Source organism: Nycticebus coucang, chromosome 20 (genome assembly GCF_027406575.1).
Source record: "Nycticebus coucang isolate mNycCou1 chromosome 20, mNycCou1.pri, whole genome shotgun sequence".
Classification (NCBI taxonomy): Eukaryota; Metazoa; Chordata; class Mammalia; order Primates; family Lorisidae; genus Nycticebus; species Nycticebus coucang.
Genome location: NC_069799.1, coordinates 55,210,150 through 55,228,668, shown reverse-complemented (window position 1 = coordinate 55,228,668; position 18,519 = coordinate 55,210,150). Strand labels below are relative to the sequence as shown.

At 40.5% G+C, this 18,519-nt stretch overlaps 1 protein-coding gene across 10 annotated transcripts in view; it reads left to right on the top strand.

Moving 5' to 3' along the window:
• The window catches only part of CACNB2 (calcium voltage-gated channel auxiliary subunit beta 2), a 355,444-nt gene that overhangs the window by 191,851 nt on the left and 145,074 nt on the right, over window positions 1-18,519 (top strand). The window contains exon 1 of one of the 10 annotated variants that reach the window (XM_053572168.1): window positions 4,423-4,522. The exons of the other annotated variants lie outside the window; for them this stretch is intronic. Coding sequence (XP_053428143.1) covers window positions 4,454-4,522 — 69 coding nt within the window. The 5' untranslated portion in view covers window positions 4,423-4,453. Of the gene's footprint in view, window positions 1-4,422; window positions 4,523-18,519 lie in introns of those variants that run through there. 10 annotated transcript variants of the gene reach the window in all.

Below are 18,519 nucleotides of genomic sequence, written 5' to 3'. Positions count from 1 at the left end.
AATATCTTTACTGCCAAATGATTTTTGGTCCTTGGGGCAACCTCAAACTATTGGGTTCAAATGATCCTCTTGACTCAGCCTCCCAAGTAGCCGGGACTATAGCATTCCACCTCACTGCCTGGCTAGTTTGTAGAGCTGGGTCTTGCTCTTGCTCTTGCTCAGGCTGGTCTTGAACTCCTGAGCTCAAGTGATCCACCCACCTCGGCCTCCCAGAGTGCTAGAATCACAGGCCTGAGCCAGCACACCCGACCTTGGGAATTTTAAATCCTTTCCCCTCCTGCCTTCTCAAAGCCTGTTCACTGTCCTAGAAAGGTGCACGACTTGTTTGCAAGGTTCAGACAGATGATGCTTTGACGAGGTTGCTCTTTCTGGGGTTCCCTGAAAGGAAGAGGCTGTACCAACCTTACTCACCAGAGGAATCATCTTCCCAGAAGTACATTTTGACACCCAAGCCAGCCCCATTATAATACTTCATCCTTCCCTTATAAAAGGTAATGCCTCTTTGATACGCCTGTTACCTTTCACATCACATGGATTAAGTGACTTCTACACATCACATCCTATAATAGGACTCCTCTGTGAGCCAGAAAAAACCATGGCATTGTTAACTGGACTTGTTAACTCTTATAACACTGGGAGAATATAATTGCTTTATCACGCGAGGCTATGAAGATAGCACATGTCACCATGGTATGAATGCACTTTGGTTGTGGAATTGGGTCAGTGACTAACGTTATCACAGAAGGGTACTGAGATAGGATTGATACATTGAGAAAGAGAAGAAATTATCAGTGCATGATAAATACGTCACTTAAAAGCATTCCACGAGTTCCATTTGTAAGAACTCTTATTTATATTGTTTTGCTGCTCGCTTACAACTTTGAAAGGGTTTTTGTCTTAATTAGGTCCGTGATTTCTCAAACGTGTGCACTTAATTGTCATGTGACTTACAAGGGGTTCCACGTGCACTCCTGATTTTTAAGTAATACTGAAAACACTGCTTCATAGCATTGTATAGGATATGGCCTTTTAAAGGGAGAATTGTACTATTTAGCACAATTTGAAATTATTAGTTAGTATAATGGACTTTTCCATCTTCTGAGCAAACGAAGGAATATACAAGGTCAGACAATTAAATTCATGAATTCATCCTAGAAAAAGTGCTGCATAAATATCACTGTGGTCACCTTTGAAGTATTTCCCTTGGGAAGCTATGCCCAGGGCTAGTGCTAGTCCACTCCTCAAAGCGAGTTTGGAATTCTTTTCTGAGATGGCCGTCAGAGCTGTTGTTGTATAAGCTCTGACAATTAAGTTTGCAAACTTATTCTGGGAAAATTGCTTTGAAGGGTGGACTGGGTGCTGGTGTCAGTGTACAGCTCCCCAAGGGGAGTACTTCAGAGGTGACCCTAGTAATGTTCAGCAGTGAGGAATGCAGTTTCTAGGGTGAGTTCTTAAACTTTATTGTCAGATCTCATATACATTTGTATCATTAAAAACTGTGAACAGAACATAGGAGCATAGTTTGAATCCATCAAATATACTACATGATTTCTTGTCAAGTTATAATTTTAATTTATAGACTATTTTAAAAAGGTTATTTTTTATGAAATATGTTTGGTAGCAGGAAAATGTGATGTTCAGTAAAAAGATCATGAAAAGTAGAAATCTTATTTTTTTAGAGAAATATGATTCCTAAATAATAATATGGCCTACATTTTAGGCAAACACACGTGATGCTTTGAAATTAGAATTGAACTTTAAAAGTTTATGATTCTATGGAAGATCTGTATTTTTTATGGACTTGGGAAAATCTTAGGGCATGAGTCTTCTCAATTGTTTTTAGCTCAGTAGTTTTATGATATAAACTAAGCATGTAAAGATTTCTTTCCTTTACAGTTAACTGATCTGTGTTGATTTAGTATAAGGTATGCATCAAAGTGAAATTAACCACAAAAACATCTAAAACTAATGCAAAAGAAGAAGAAAGAAAATGCTTGGTAAGACATATTGCAGTGCTTCAAGGATCATGAATGGTTAACATTTCTAATTCATGGAAATCTAGTCTCAGAATCCAGTTTTAGATTTCCAGCTTAGTTCTTAAAAACTGCGCCTGTGGCTCAGTGAGTAGGGCGCCGGCCCCATATGCCGAAGGTGGCGGGTTCAGACCCAGCCGCGGCCAAACTGCAACAAAAATAGCCGGGCGTTGTGGCGGGCGCCTGTAGTCCCAGCTGCTTGGGAGGCTGAGGCAAGAGAATCGCGTAAGCCCAAGAGTTAGAGGTTGCTGTGAGCCGTGTGACGCCACGGCACTCTACCTGAGGGCGGTACAGTGAGACTCTGTCTCTACAAAAAAAAAAAAACTTCCCTTATACTGCTCTGTGGCAATTGAAGTTACTTCTTTGCCCAAGTGCATTGTAATAAAATATCATGAGAAAGTTTTATTTCTAGTATAAACAAATCCTTCTACAGATGTCGTTCGAACTTGTATTCCAGTTGACATTCTGAAAATTCTCAGTACTTATCAATACCAGTGAGTGTCTGATAGCTTGATGAGTACTTGATTACTATTGAAAAGGAACTTAATGATCTTTCAAAAATGGGAGTGGGCCTTAACTAAATCATTGACATTGGATACATCACCCAGTATCTCTGAGGGTCCGTTTCCTAATTTCTGTGTTTGAAATGATGATGACATGGTTCCTCTGAGCCTCACGGATCAAATACAATATGAAATCTTTAAAAATAGTAAAAGGTGGCCTGGCGCCCATAGCTTAGTGAGTAGGATGCTGCCCACATACACTGAGGCTGGTGGGTTCAAGCCCAGCCTGGGCCTGCTAAACAACAATGACAACTGCAACCAAAAATAGCAGGGCATTGTGGCAGGTGCCTGTAGTCCCAGCTACTTGGGAGGCTGAGGCAAGAGAATCACTTAAGCCTAAGAGTTTGAGGTTGCTGTGAGCTGTGACACCACAGCACTCTATCAAGGGCAACATAGTGAGACTCTGTCTCAAAAAAAAAATAATAATAGTAAAGGACTATATGATAATGAAGCATTAATCATCTGAGAAACACACGTGAAATATTTAGAATCTTCTCCCTCCTGATCTGTGTCCTTAAACTGCTTGCCTGGAGATCTGACCTCTCTTGGGAGGAGTCTCCTTGTTGAGGTCCCAGGAGAACTACACACTGTTCCTGATTCCAAGTCATAATCTGTCCTCCACTCCTTCACCCCCTCCCACCTTGCTCTGGCCTTGAAGATGTCGGAAGGTTCTTGGAGGAGTCCTAGGCAAAGCAAAATGGCAGCCTGATCTAAGACAGTTATTGTGGGGCTGGAGGAGGAACCAGATGGTGTCATGGAGTGGTCGACTGGGTTGGCTGTGGCTAAGGGCACAAAGGGTGAAGCCTGAAAGGAAGCTGAGGTTTTTGGTTGAGTTGTGTTTTAGAGTTACTGTCTTGCTCTGTGTGTGCTCTTGAATTACAGCTGTGAGGGTGGGGGCAGCCATCTTTAGAAGAATCTCTGGGCCCAAGGAGGCCATGGTTCCAAGAGCAGAAGATTGAGACTGCCTCGCGAGCAGTCAGACTGAGCAAACAGTGGGGAGATGGCTTTTCTGGTTCTGAAAACAAGTTCAGTATCTACGTAGTCTACACATGGGTTGACAGGGTTCAGAGAATTAAAATACAACACAACCATAGAACCATATGTATGAGTTTTTCTTTAGAAGCTGGGTGAGCATCCCTAATCCCAAAGTCTGAAATGCCTCAAAATCCAAAACTTTTTGAGCACTGACGCAAGATAGATAGTGATAACTTTGTTTTCTGGTGGTTTAGTGAACATAAGCTTTGTTTCATGCCCAAAATTATTTTTAAACTATTGCATACAGTTACCATTTGGCTGTATGTATCCAATGTACATAAAACATAAATGAATTTCTCATTTAGATTTGAGTCCCATCACCCAAATATCTCACTATGTGAATGCAAATATTCCAAAATTCAAAGCCATCTAAAATCCAAACCACTTATGGTCCCTAGGATTTCGGGTAAGGGGCACGCAACCTGTGTGGTGTTTTAGGGGGCTTAACATAGTACTTCTAATACCTCTTGTTATTTGAGCTTTTTAGATTTGGGAGTTCTGGATAAGGAGGTTATTTTTTATAACCCCTATTTGTAATTGTTCTTTTCTAGGTATAAACCTAGGTCGAAAAAAATGTCATTATTAAAAAATAAGGACAAATCTAGGATCCTTCTGAATAACAGGTGATTCCATACATAACCATTTAGTGTTAATTTCATATATACTTTATTCTTGGAATAAAAAAATGATATCACATGAGTAATTATAACACTTGAGTAAATGTACCCTTATCTTTTTTTTTTTTTAATGCTACAGCAAAGCCTCTGCTGAAGCCCAGAGCACTTGTCAGAATGAAGGAGTTATCTGCCTTGAGCCCAGCTAATGAGGCTCCCTGAGTTTGATCCGAATTTTTCTTTCTCTTCTGTAATGTCTGAGTCAGCTAACGCACAGGTAAAATATACAAAAACTAAAACAAAATTTCTGGAAGGTTTTCACAAGGGTCACTTTAGCAGGACGCAGGCTCCCTGTGGCTATTGCCCTCCTTGAGGTCTTGGGGGACCTGGATCCCCACTGCCCAGGCGCTGATACAGCCCCACACCTGTCCCGTCCCTGTCCTTGATTCTTTGCAAGGTTAGAGATGCTGTTAGAACACCATGGGTGCCACCTCAGACGAGGCCACCACTTCCTCTGTTTTCTGCTATGTGGATGCCTCCTCATTCATCCAACTACCTCAATCTGGGGGCTGGATCTCATGCTCACTCGAGGCACCCTTGGGAAACTCACCACCTGCCCCCCATCCACGCTCTTCCCCCTCACTGAACCTCACTGAACAGTACTAACTGGGTTTTTTTCAATTTCTCCAATGAGCTAACTCTTTCTATCTTCATGGTCTTGCTGGGGTTTTGTTTTTATTTTGGGGATGTTTTTGCCTGGAATATTCTTCCCTGCCCTGGCCTGGGAGACGGCTAAACTATGATTCTGCAGAAAGGTTTCCCCAGACTCCCCTGTCCAAAGCATTTCCCCCCATCATTCTCTGTCACAGCACCCGGTTTATTCACCTGGTACAAATAAAACAATTGGACATGTTTGTTGTCTAGATCAGCAGTTTACATTTCCATCAGACGTTGTTTCTTTTAACATCCGTACTTCCCCATTCCTCCTTTATGATCCTGAGGTAGAATTTAATGTTACTTCAAACAGCTGACCCACCCAATTTTTAAAACCTTGAAATTTGGACCTACGTGAGTACAAAGTTAGGTTCAATTAATTTATTCTTAAGTTGTGTGTACTTCAGTTTTTGGTGGCTCCGGCATCACCTTCCTGGAAGACACCGTGAAGTAGGTGGCAGGAAGGGACTGCTGTAGTGGGCTACGCAGGTGTGTGGCTCCTGCAGACAGCCGTTAACAAGTCTCACTGAAGTTCCCAACAAAGTACAGTCTTCCATTGCGTTACCCAGTACTTTCATTTCTAGAACATTCAGTATAGTTCCAACTATGCAAAAATACTTTGTGCATAAGTGCAAAATCGAGTTGGATTCCAGGTTCAGACAATTTTCTAAGTGTATTTTTTCACCTACTTGAATTTCAGCAGGATAGTCAAAGGTTGAGAGTGGTGTACACCCATTTTGTAATTAGATAGGATTGTTGTGTACAGCACAGGACAGTTCTAGTCACTGCCTACAAACAGTCTGTCACACCCCTCCCTCGTTCAAACAACCAGAAATGTAGCGACACATTTCTGGAACACTCTGTTGGGGTCCACCGGTCTAGACCATAAGCTCCACTGAAGACGAGAACCACGTTTGCCGTCCATACCGGACAGCCTTCGGCATTTACTCCAGCACACTATCGTAGCAATGCATGGCAAGTGTTTAAGGAGGGAACCGAAGAATGAATGAAAGGAAATGCACAGAGACAGGGAAACACACTCATTTATTCAATTATTAAGCGTTAACGGAGAGCCAGGCATGGTGGCTCATTCCTGTAATCCCAGCATTCCGGGAGGCTGAGGAAGGAGGTTAAAAGTTGGAGACTATCATAGTGAGACCTCATCTCTACAAAAATGAAAAATATTAATCAAGTGCAATGGTGAGCTCCTGTAATCATAACTACTTAGGAGGCTGAGGCAGGAGGATCACTTGAGGCCAGGAATTTGAGGCTGCAGTGAGCTATGGCCTTCACACTGTACGCCAGCCTGGCAACAAAGCGAGACCCTGTGTCCTCAAAACTAAGAAGTTTTACTGAGCAACTACTATGTGCAGATCCTATTCTAGGATCTAGGAACCAAACAGTGAATGAAACATTCCTTCCCTAATGAGCTTCCTTTCTCTATCCATGGAACTACTTTTAATTGAAATGTAACAGTTGGTTTCTCTAGGAAGGTCTCAGGTGCCTGTCATCATGGTGGGCTGAGTTTTCTTTCTTTCAGAATACTTGTATAAAGTGAACTCAGTAGATTATGATAGAGAAAGCTGGCTTGGTAATCAAAAGGAGTGGAAGGAGCTACAGTTTACTTTTATTTTTTTATCTTCTAAATTATTTAGGAACCTCATTTGTGGTCATAACCTTAAACTGAAAATAGCCAGTGCACCCTGGGAAGTCTGTCTCCCCTGACCTCCCCCATGTCCCCCCAGATACATTTGGTTTCAAATGATGTTAGTAAGAGCCTTCTTAAACTAGTGTGTTGACTGCCCACAGCTCCTGAATTTTTGATATTATTCTCTGGATTTTTCTGACATGACGGGGGACTTTTATGCTTTTTACAATCAGTGAATGAAGAGTCCTGGCTTGTAAATTTCAGTCTCCAGCACAAAGAGAAAAACTATGTGGCTCTGTATTCAAACTAGCCCATAAATACAGGAACATGATACTATACTGGGGGTAAAAAACAGGGTAGGAACATGGAGGGGAGGGAGAATAGGCTCTCAGGAAAGATTTATTCATTAATAACTTGCTGATGAGTCAGCATGGTGAACACGGGGAGGAACACCGATATCCATCAGTCAAACCTCTGAACTAGATGGTGGCTTCTCTTGTATGAAAGAGGAAACTTAGGCAAGAAGAGTTTTGTGTTGGGACTAACATTTACTGTGTGTTTCTAATGACTCATTTTTTGCTGGTAGGAGTCCTATCAGGTAGATCTGTTATTATTTTCATTTTACAGAGAAGTAAAGGCACAGAATTTTAAGAGATGACTTTGATCACAGATCTAAGAGCTTATCCTCTTAAACTGCAAGGCTACTTGCATCTGGGGCGTCAGATTGGGCACCTGCTTAATGCACAGCTGGCGAGTAGCAGAGCTGGGGTGTCTGATTTCAAAATCCATGTAGTTTCCATCATGGTTGGCTGCAAAACTGCGGATATTCCCTACTAGTGATAGGAAGAAAGAAACAAGAATGCCTTTCTAACTGTCAAAGCCAAGGTTATGTCCACAGTTCTAATCCCTTCTGGTTTTGCTTTTCTATTACTCATTCCTCCTTTTCCCCCTTCTATTTTTCTTGCTGCTTACTCCCTTGAGCATGACTTCTCATTCTTGGCTGATTTCTTCCCCTTGCCCCATCTACTAAATGCATGTGCTCAGGCTGGTGCAGTGGCTTACACCTATAATTGTAGCACTTTGCAAGGCCCAGGTAGGAGGAGCCCATGAGTTTGAGACCAGCCAGAGCAAGATAGTGAGATCTTGTCTATAGAAAAAATTTTAAAAATGGCTAGATGTGGTGTTGCATGGCTGTAGTCCTAGCTCCTCAGGAGGCCGAGATGCTAGGATCATGTGAGCCCAGGTGTTTCTGACACCAGTGCACCAACCTCGGTGAAGAATGAAACCTTCTCTAAGGCCAGACGTAGTGGCTCATGCCTGTAATTCTAGCACTCCGGGAGGCTGAGGTGGGTGGATGGCCTGAGCTCATAGGTTTGAGACCAGCCTGAGTAAGAGCCAGACCTCATCTCTAAAAAATAGCCAGGCATTGTGGTGGGTGCCTGTAGTACCAGCTACTTGGGAGGCTGAGACAAGAATGGCTTAAGCCCAAGAGTTTGAGCTTGCTGTGAGCTGTGACTCCACAGCACTCTACAAAGGGTGAAAAAGTGAGACTGTCTTTAAAAAAAGAAAAAAAAAGAAACCCTGTCTCAAAAAACAAAAACCAAACCAAACCCCCCCCATACTTGTGAAGTAATAGATTTTCAAGGCCATAAAGTATAAAAATCTATTAAAATATTGCTATAGAAAACTCATCAAGAATGTTAACCAAAATATTTTTCATTAATTTTTTTAAATCTTTAATTGTTATGGGTGCATATGGTTGTATATCTTTGTAGGGGGTGTGTGATGTTTGCTACAAGAATACAATATGAATTAATCAAATCAGGGTAATTGGGGTATCCATCACATCAAACGTTTATCATTTCTTTGAGTTAGGAACATTCCGATTCCACTTTTTAGTTATTTTAGAGTCTGCCCCAACTTGTTGATTATTTGTTGTGCTATCAAATAGTGTTGATTTTAACTAACTACTACTGCCCCTTAATTGTCCCCACTTTGTCTCCACCAATCCTGCTTCCCTTCCCAGCCCGTGGTAGCCGTCATTGTAATCTCTATCCCCATGAGATCAATTGCTCTTTTAATATTTAGGTTCTATGTATGAGTGGGAACATTGTAAAACAAAATCTTTTTTTTTTTTTTTTTTTTTTTTTTTGAGACAGAGTCTCACGTTCTACCCCTTGGTAGAGAGAGTGCTATGGCATCACGGCTCACAGCAACCTCAAACTCTTGGGTTTAAGAGATCCTCTTCCTCAGTTTTTCATTTTTAGTAGAGATGGGGTCTCACTCTTGCTTTGGCTGCTCTTGAACTTGTGAGCTCAAGCAGTCCACCTACCTCAGCCTCCCTGAGTGCTGGGATTATAGGCATGAATCACTGTGCCCAGCTAAGCAAAATCTTTATTAAGTGAGTTCAGAAACTCTGTTCCAACAGGCTCATTGGGCTGAAGACCATTGACCCACCCGTTCCCTCACTTGGAGGTTCCTAACCGGCCTGCTCTGAACAGGGTGGATGGCCCAGGCTCACCTGTTCAGATATAATACCTGTGATTTCCATGCAAACTTTTTCTTTATTAATTTTTGGCCACTACTAAGCAGATCTACTCACTTGAGGATGTCTGGAACCCAGTCACCTCAGCATTCTCGCTAGGCCTGCTGCCAATCCTCGCCCTCTCCCTCCGTGGGGCCTTCCCCGCTCCCTGGGGAAGTCTCATCCTCTGATCCCCGGTGACATTCCATGTTAGTCATGCTGGTAGTTTAAAGACATGCCTGGATTATACTTTCAGAGAGTGTGCACCTTCTGAATGTGAGCCTTTAGTACCTTGAATTCCTTTCAACCTTCTAGAAGTTCAAAGCTAGTATTTAATAGCATTTTGAAAAAAGATATGACTGGACAGTGTGATATGGTTAAAAAAAAGCAAGTATTTGAGCCAGGGATTCTGAATCATACCTTTGCCTAATGTATCCGGGTGGCTGTGTGATGTTGGGTATGGCACCTAACATGTCTGTTCTTCTTCTTCTTTTTTTTTTTTTGTAAAATAGTAATGCCAATCAAAAAGGTCTGGTTTATAGATAAATAATTTTGGGGGAAGTGGATTCAATAACATAAACTGCTATAAAAATATTAATCCCAGCAGTATTTTATATCTATCTATCTATCTATATATATATATATATATATATTTTTTTTTTTTTTTTTTTTGTGAGACAGAGTCTCAACCTGTCGCCCTGAGTAGAGTGCTGTAGTATCATAGCTGACAGCAACCTCCAACTTGGGCTCAAGAGATCCTCTTGCCTTCGTTTTTCTTTGTTTAGTAGAGACAGGGGTCTCGAACTTCTGAGCCCAAGCAATCCACCTGCCTCGGCCTCCTAGAATGCTGGATAACAGGCTTGAGCCCCACGCCCGGCCCAGCAGTATTGTTTTTAATGCTGTTTGAAGAGTGGAGACCCCAGTGAAGTTCAGTCACCATCTGGTCTTCTTTTCTCCTTCTCCATCTCTCAGCCTACTCACTGCCCCCCTCCTGAGTCCCTCCTGCCACCTCTGATCGCTTGTCCCTGATGTATCTCTTTTGTATTCTAACTCCTTTCTTTGCTTTACATTTCTTTGTTCTTAGTTCCCAACTTTCTCCTTTCTACCAAAGCCCCATTTCCCATAAAGTCTTTCTTTATTGTTCTTTAACTTGTTATTATAGATAATAGGGTTTAAAAATGATGGGAGATTAAAGACTTTTCCTAAAATCCAGAAATCGACAATGTCTCTTGCTGTTAAGATACCATTTTTTTTTTTTTTTTTAGCAAGTGCTATTTTATTTATTTGCACAGAATGTTGCAATGTTAGAGGTAGAAAAAGCTGTAGAAATTCATCTACTACCATTCACTTGGGTTGGGGAGGAAAGCAATCCTCAGAGAAGTGAAAGGACTTGCCCTGGACCTCAAGGTTAATTACAGATGGAGTTGAGAGGGAAGGCTGTTTCGGAGTTCAACCTGTGCTTGTTTGCTATCCAAAGAGTGGTTTCCCATCTCAGAGTTTGGGTAAGAGCCGTCTGGGAGTTAGTTTGTTCCCAGCAGGCAATCTAGCAGACTGGCTTTGGGTGAGTTATTTAACCTCTTTGGCTTTGAAGTTCTCATCAGAATATGAGAAGACCAGAAAGCTTGAAGGCATCTTTTTAATTCTCAATCTTCCCTCATCCATATTTAGCAACTAGTTGATGGCCAATTATTTTACAAGTTCAAGGTGATTTGAACTGTTGCCCTTGGTTTTCCTTCATGGTTTTTTCCAGATGCCACCCCAGGTTGGATTCCTTTTGCATGTTGCTCTATTCCAATCCATACAACCTCTTAAGCTAGTCCAGTATTTGGTTAAATTACTTCTAAATAAAACACACAAAACTTCCTTGGCCGAAATTCTGTCCTTGTACTACAAGGATGTTGGGCAAGATTTTTGTTATCATTTTTTTAGAAGGTAGGAAGTAAATTCAATGTGTTGGTGAAATATTTTCTCTGAATCACAGTATTGAGACAGAACAGTGCAATTTTCTTTGCATATACTACCCAAAAGTTGGCAAAAGAACTGTTATTCTGTTTTCATTGGATGCTTGGTGTAGTATTAACCAATCCTAAATTTCTTTGTATGTCTTCCCACACAAATTATTCACAGGTTGAAGCAAATGCAGACCCAGAAAGAAAGGCGATGTATAAAAGTATCATTATCATTACTGAGGATGTGAGAATCTGTCAATTTGCTTGTCAGGATGTGAAATTCAATAAGTTATTAGATCCTCTAGCTTTTCACCAATAAACACTCAAATTACCTTTAAATTCTTAGAAAAATCTTTCTACTCATTTAAATAAATGGGAAATTAATGTTGCTTAGTGGTGGTTTTGTGTTTTTTCTCCCCATGTCACTGGGTCAAGTGATTAAACCACTTAACAGAAACTTGACTGAATGTCCCCAGCCCAGCTCTCTCTTTGATTTATTTTGCTTCTAGTAGTCAACTAATATATTACATCAAAAACTGACTTTTTTTTTTTTCTGGATGTGGAATTTCCACTCAGTTTGCAGACCATCATTTCCTGAAGTGCTTGTAAATAGTTTTTTTTTTTTAATTTGCTTTTTCAGTGTCTGAGAGCCTATTTTAAGAGCATTGCCAAGCGTGGGAAACTAATATCCCTGTATTCCCGCTGTGGAAGGAGCTTCCCTGTGGTAATGAGCTTCCGCGTCCTAGGAGCCCTTTTAATGGACACTCTGAGAATCTAGACTGGTGTGTGTGAAGCATGTGCTGCCGTGGCAGTGAGTATTCTGAAGTGGTAAAAAACCTACTCTCAGGGACAGCTAGCATTTTTCATCAGTTTCTTTAATCATTTCCAAGTTTGTTTTTAAACTTTCCACTCAAGTGCTTGCTGTCACTAACTGCAGTATAAAAGAAATAGCTTGTTTCTGAGGGGCTAGAATAAATGTTAATATACTAGGGGGCAAAGTTTGAAATTAACATACACATTTTGTAACTGTATTACATGTTGTATTTAGGGTTACTTTTGTACTTGAACTTGGATTTCAGTTTTCAGCATCTTAAAACATCTTCTGGGGCGGCGCCTGTGGCTCAGTCGGTAAGGCGCCGCCCCCATATACCGAGGCTGGCGGGTTCAAACCCGGCCCCGGCTGAACTGCAAACCAAAAAATAGCTGGGCGTTGTGGCGGGCGCCTGTAGTCCCAGCTACTCGGGAGGCTGAGGCAAGAGAATCGCTTCAGCCCAGGAGTTGGAGGTTGCTGTGAGCTGTGTGATGCCACGGCACTCTACCGAGGGCCATAAAGTGAGACTCTGTCTCTACAAAAAAAAAAAAAAAACAAAAAACATCTTCTGGAAGAGTACTGTTTAAAGCCCTTGTAAGTGGGGTGGCACCTGTGACTCAGTGAGTGGGGCACTGGCCCCATATACCGAGGATGATGGTTCAAACCCAGCCTTGGCCAAACTGCAACAAAAAAATAGCCGGGTGTTTTGGCAGGAGCCTGTAGTCCTAGCCACTCGTACTGAGGCAAGAGAATCGCCTAAGCCCAAGAGTTGGAGGGTGCTGTGAGCTGTGACTCCATGGCACTCTACCGAAGGTGATAAAGTGAGACTCTGTCTCTAAAAAAATAAATAAATAAAAAAGCCCTTGTGAGTGTAACTATAGGCAATTTAAAATACCTTGATTCTTCAGTGAAATAATATCTGTTAAATATGGTTGTAAGTAATTGAATTGAGAACTTTTATATGTTATAAAACTTTCTTTAGGTCATTTGTAAATACTTAGTGAACTATTAGTGAAATTTCACTCTAAGGAGTGCTTCTCTTAAACGTTAATGAAAGTATTTAAGTTAAAAGGGAATAACTAGGATTTGACTTTTTTTTTTTTTTTTTTTTTGAGTTAGAGTCTAACTTTGTTGCCCTTGGTAGATGGCATCATAGCTCACAGCAACCTCAAACTAACTGGGCTCAAACAATACTCTTGTCTCAGCCTCCGAAGTGGCGAGGACTCAGTTGCCTGCCACAGTGCCCAACTAGTTTTTTTATTAGTAGAGACGGAGTCTGTCTCTTGCTCAGTCTGGTCTTGAACTCCTGCCTCGGCCTCCCAGAGTGCTAGGATTACAGGTGTGAGCCACCTCACCTGGCTTAACATTGTTTTTAATCCATAAAACTATGTAAAATTCACAGTAATGACTGCACAGAGCAAAAAAGGGACAATAAATGTAGTCACTTCTTATATGCAAATAAAAGATGAAGTTAAACTTAAGAGTTATGGACACACACATTTTTAAGATTGTAAAACGGTATTTTAAACCATATATATATTTTGAAATATTGTATCATCCATTTCAAATTCTATAATCATATTTCTAATTCCTTAATACCTTGATGAATCGAGGTGGTAATTTAATGTGATTTTAGAAAGATTGGTAAGCTGTAAGTTAGATTAATAATAAACTGTTAAGAAGTAGACCTGTGGGATTGGCACCCATAGCTCAGTGGTTAGGGCGCCAGCCACATTGATTGGGGTTGGCAGGTTCGAACCTGGCCCGGCCTGCTAAACCACATTGACAACTGCAACAAGAACAAAAAACAAACATCCAGGCATTGTGGCGGGCAGCTGTAGTCACAACTACTTGGGAGGCTGAGGCAAGACAATTGCTTAAGCCCAAGAGTTTGAGGTTGCTGTGAGCTCTGATGCCTTGGCACTCTATGGGGGCGACATAGTGAGACTCTGTCTCAAAAAAAAAAAAAAGAAATAGACCTATATTAAGGAATACATTTTGATTGGTCATATTCCACTAAAAACAAAATCCCATTTTTAGGTCTGTTTGGGATTTTAATAGAATGAGATGATTTCATTTCTTTGTCATATGGCCAGAAGGAAAAAAAAATTCTTGAAAAGCAACTGACCTCTCTAATCATAGCAGATTGAAATCCCCCACACAGTTTGCCATTTAATTTGGTTTCTTTATTTCAACTGTTGAAGTGAGGTTATGATCCATAGCTGTCATTCCAGTATGAGAGTTGAAAGTTTTTATTATAAATTTCAAAATGGCCTTTTCTATTAGTATGGCCATTATTTTTAAGGCACATTTTTATCTCTTGTTCTTTTCCCTTGGGTCACTGTCAAGACGAAAAGAAACTTTTAAGAGTAGGATATGACTCGATCTGAAAGTTCTCAGGAACTTGAAGTGGTTACAAAGTCATAACTTTTCAGAATAATAACATAAAGGAAACTTATACTAGATAAATAATGCAGAAATGCATCCAATATCCACAGTCCAAGCCTCGCTGTCTCTTTGAATTGTCTATATTTCTTGTGGCTCACGCAGAATTTTCCATCTATATAAGAGTTGCATTTAAGCATATGCTACCAAACAGGAAGATGTATTTTGAGGAATGGTGTTAACGTTTTAGAGAATGCATGTCTGAAAATGAGTTCCAGGTTTTTCTTATTTTTCTTAATAATGAATGTAAATGTATACAGAAATTATTTCCTAGAATACACCCAAAGGAGTATTTTAGGAATACACATTCATTAATCAGCCCCCATGTGTTTAAAATACATACCTGTTGTATGAGATTATGCACAGAAGATGGTTCTTCCATGAATAATTTTATCTTTTTTTTACATAATTTGAGAAACCATATGGTCTATAATGAAGAAAAAAATATTTAAAGTATGTAATCATGTTAAATAGTTACACCATGAGTCACTTTGTTAAAAAAAAAAAAAAAAGGTACTGGCCTCAATGTGACAGCAGGAGCCTAAAGGATTTGGTGTTCATTTGACGTTTGCTATTCATTTAGGGTTCCTGTGAATTCATTAACGTAGGGCATTCTGGTAATTGAGATTGAGTTTGGAACTTTTCTTGTGTTAAGAATTCAAATGTTTAAAAACCCTGAATCAGACCCTTTATTGGGGACTTAAATTTGAGTATGTGTTTATTAAAAGGAGGTGTATGTAACTGTTATAAAAATTGACTCCGGTAATTCTTCCAGGCTTTGTAGTAAAATCTGCGGGGATGATACTACTAAATTAAAAATTTAAGCTATTAGATTAAAAAATGTGTTTGTTTTTTTAGTCCCAAAGTCCTTTTTGTGTTTTCTTTATGTGAGTTTAATATTGTTTGTGCCACTAACAATTTTTTTTTTTTTTTTGCGATTTGTCATTGTTACTGAAATGACCTGTACTTGCTGTAGTGTAAGTAACAGATAGTGGGAAGGTAAGAATCATCATTTTCTCCTGAGATTATTGATGTGCTCTTAATTTTAGTTTTAACAGGAAACAGAAAAATATGGCACCTTTGAAAAGACTATTTAAGAAGTTGTACATTTCCATGTTGCATCTTTTTAGAAGCTGGGCCGGTAGTTGGAAGTTACAAGAAGGGGAAAAAGTACGTCTCCTTCAGTTTAAAATATAATAAGTGAGCCCACTGGCAAATGAGTCACCAGCCACCCGGTCCTGGAAGCGTTCTGTGCTGCTTTTGGTGTCTACCAGCTAGCACTGTCCAGTAGAACTTTCTCTGATGGTGGAAATACTCTGCATCTGTGCTGTCCAGTGCGGTAGCTTTCGAGGTCTTGAAATGTGGCAACTAAAAAATTGACTATTAATTAATTGATTGATTGTTTGAGATAGAGTCTTAGTTTGTCACCCTCAGTAGAGTGCCAGGGCATCACAGCTCACAGCAACCTCAAACTCTTGGGCTCAAGTGATTCTCTTGCCTCAGCCTCCCCAGTAGTTGGACTACAGGTGCCTGCCATAGCACCTGGCTATTTTTAGAGACTGGGTCTGGCTCTTGCTCAGGCTGTTCTTGAACTCTGTGAGCTCAAGCAATCCACCTGCCTCAGCCTCCCAGAGTGCCAGGATTACAGGAGTGAGCCAAAATCGACTATTGAGTTAAATTGCTACACGTGACTTCTACTTTTCTCCTCAAAATGTGCTCGGTGGGCCTGCAGTTCCCATAGCTGACAGGGGTCCTCAAACTACAGCCCGCGGGCCACATGAGGAGGTGTGATTGTATTTGTTCCCGTTTTGTTTTTTTACTTCAAAATAAGATATGTGCAGGAATTTGTTCATAGTTTTTTTTTTTTTTAAACTATAGTCCGGCCCTCCGATGGTCTGAGGGACAGTGAACTGGCTCCCTGTTTAAAAAGTTTGAGGGCCTCTGTCTCCAAACTTGTTAGAAATGTGGATTCTCAGGTCCCACCTCAGGCCTTGAATCAGAATCTACATTTTAACAAGATGCTCCGGGGATTCATATGCTCATTACTATTTAAAATTCCCCCTGAGATGGAGCGCAGTCTCCTAGTTAAAATAAGAGCTCCTGCTAACTTGAAATTCCTGTTATGTTTTAGGCACTAAAAAGATAAAGTAGTCCATGCCTATAGAATGTAACTTTCAAAGGAGTTTTCATAATGATACTTTCTCCCATTCTTGGATATGTAGTTAGCTTTACACGGATACACAGACACATACGCGTGGGTCCTTACAAAAGTTTTGAGATACACAGAAATCAAGAAACATATAATTCACATGGACTGAAAGACATGAAGCCCTCCCAGCAACACTGATAAGGTGAGCAAGTTGAACTTGCACGGGGAAATCAGAAAGGACGCTGTCAACTGTGTTTCTTGGAAATGAAATAATGGGCCATAACATAGTCTGTCTCAAAACTTTCGTACACAAAAAAAAAAAAAAAAAAGATAAAAGGGCGGCGCCTGTGGCTCAAGGAGTAGGGCGCCGGTCCCATATGCCGGAGGTGGCGGGTTCAAACCCAGCCCGGCCAAAAAAAAAACCACAAAAAAAAAAAAAAACAACTTTCGTAGTGACTTACCTATAGACATGCTCATATACGAGTACGTGTACATATAAAATACCAGCACATAGCTATGCATAGATACATATTGGTGGATATATATGTGCACACATATGTGTATGTTAGTGGCCTCTGAAGGGAGGATTTTTCTTTTCCCCTGGTTCTTGCTGATCATCGCGAGAAAAGAATTTCAGGACACACCATATAAACCAAACAAGTGATAGTTTTTTCTTTTTTTAATTAAAAGTTAACGTTCCCTCTCAAAAGAGAGGGGAGTCAGCCTCCACAAAAGAGCAGCTGCGCCAGGAGGAAGTGGTTTTTGCTCTTTTGACGTCCTACTGATGGAGGGGAGGAATATTCAAGGATACGGGTTTGGCTTTTACCAAGAATTTGGGTAGGAATTCCGTGAATTGGGCTCCCTCCTGTTTTTATACTTTATATGGTTGCCTTGGAACTGCCCTGGCGATTTCAAGGGTGGAGAAATTTGGAAAACCACGATGTAAGTGATATTATAAATTGCTAGAGTTCATGTCAGGTGACAGAGGTAGCCCGAAGCCAGTTCTTGCCTGGGGTTCTCAGTTACTGTTACCGCTGCTCGTCTGCCCGGGAGGGTGTTTACTTTAACATTTGCCCCCAAATTTCAAGCCCCTGCATCTGGTTTCAGCCTTGTCTTCTGGTCTCCTATTCTGACATATATAAAATCATGTAGTGAACATTCTTATACTTAAATATTTTTTCTATTTTTTCCCTTCAGATAGATTCTATAAAAAAGAATTTCCGAGTGTTTACTTTTAAAAGAGTAATACATACTCCCACACACTTTTCAGAAAAGGCATACTGATTTAGACTTCTGCCAATAGTGTTTGAATTCCAGTGTCATATTGACTGTCATTTAAAAAATGGTTAATTTGGTGGACAAAAATTTTATCTCATTTTAAACATCTACATACATGTTTATTATTGTTGAGGTCAATTTTTTCACATATTTTAGCCATAGTTAATTTTTCTATACTCATGTAACCTTGGATAAGTTATTTCAAGTATCTCCACCTCCGTTTCTTCATCTTAAGTTACTTTGTAAGGTCATCATGAAGACCCAGTCGAGTTAACAAAGTGTGAACTTTAGGATGGTAGGTGCTATGAGTATTAACTACTATTGTTGTTAGTCCTTGGTGAGTTTTCAATTTATGGCCTTTGTCCTTTTTTCAGCTGAGTGTTTAGAACACTGTGGACCATGGACCTCGCTCTGTTGTTTACATAAAGTTGAGAGAGAAGTAAATTTTCCAATGAATGTGGCAGTTCCCGATTTTGAAGATAATGGGTAGAAAGTGACAGATGCTTGTTGGGATTACAGTGGAAGCTTCACTGTACACTTTGATGTTCTTATCCTAAGTTCACGGGTTAGAATACAAAGGTTCAAAAAGTTTAAGCAGGTTGTCCGAGATGTGACTGACCCTTCATCCTCTGACCCCTTCAGGCCGCTAGGGATTTGTCGCTCATCTTCCCTGAATTGTCTGTGTTTGCATTCGTCTTGGCATCAGCTTATCCAGCTGTCTGGTGGTTGATGTGGACTCTGGAGCCAGAAGCCCTG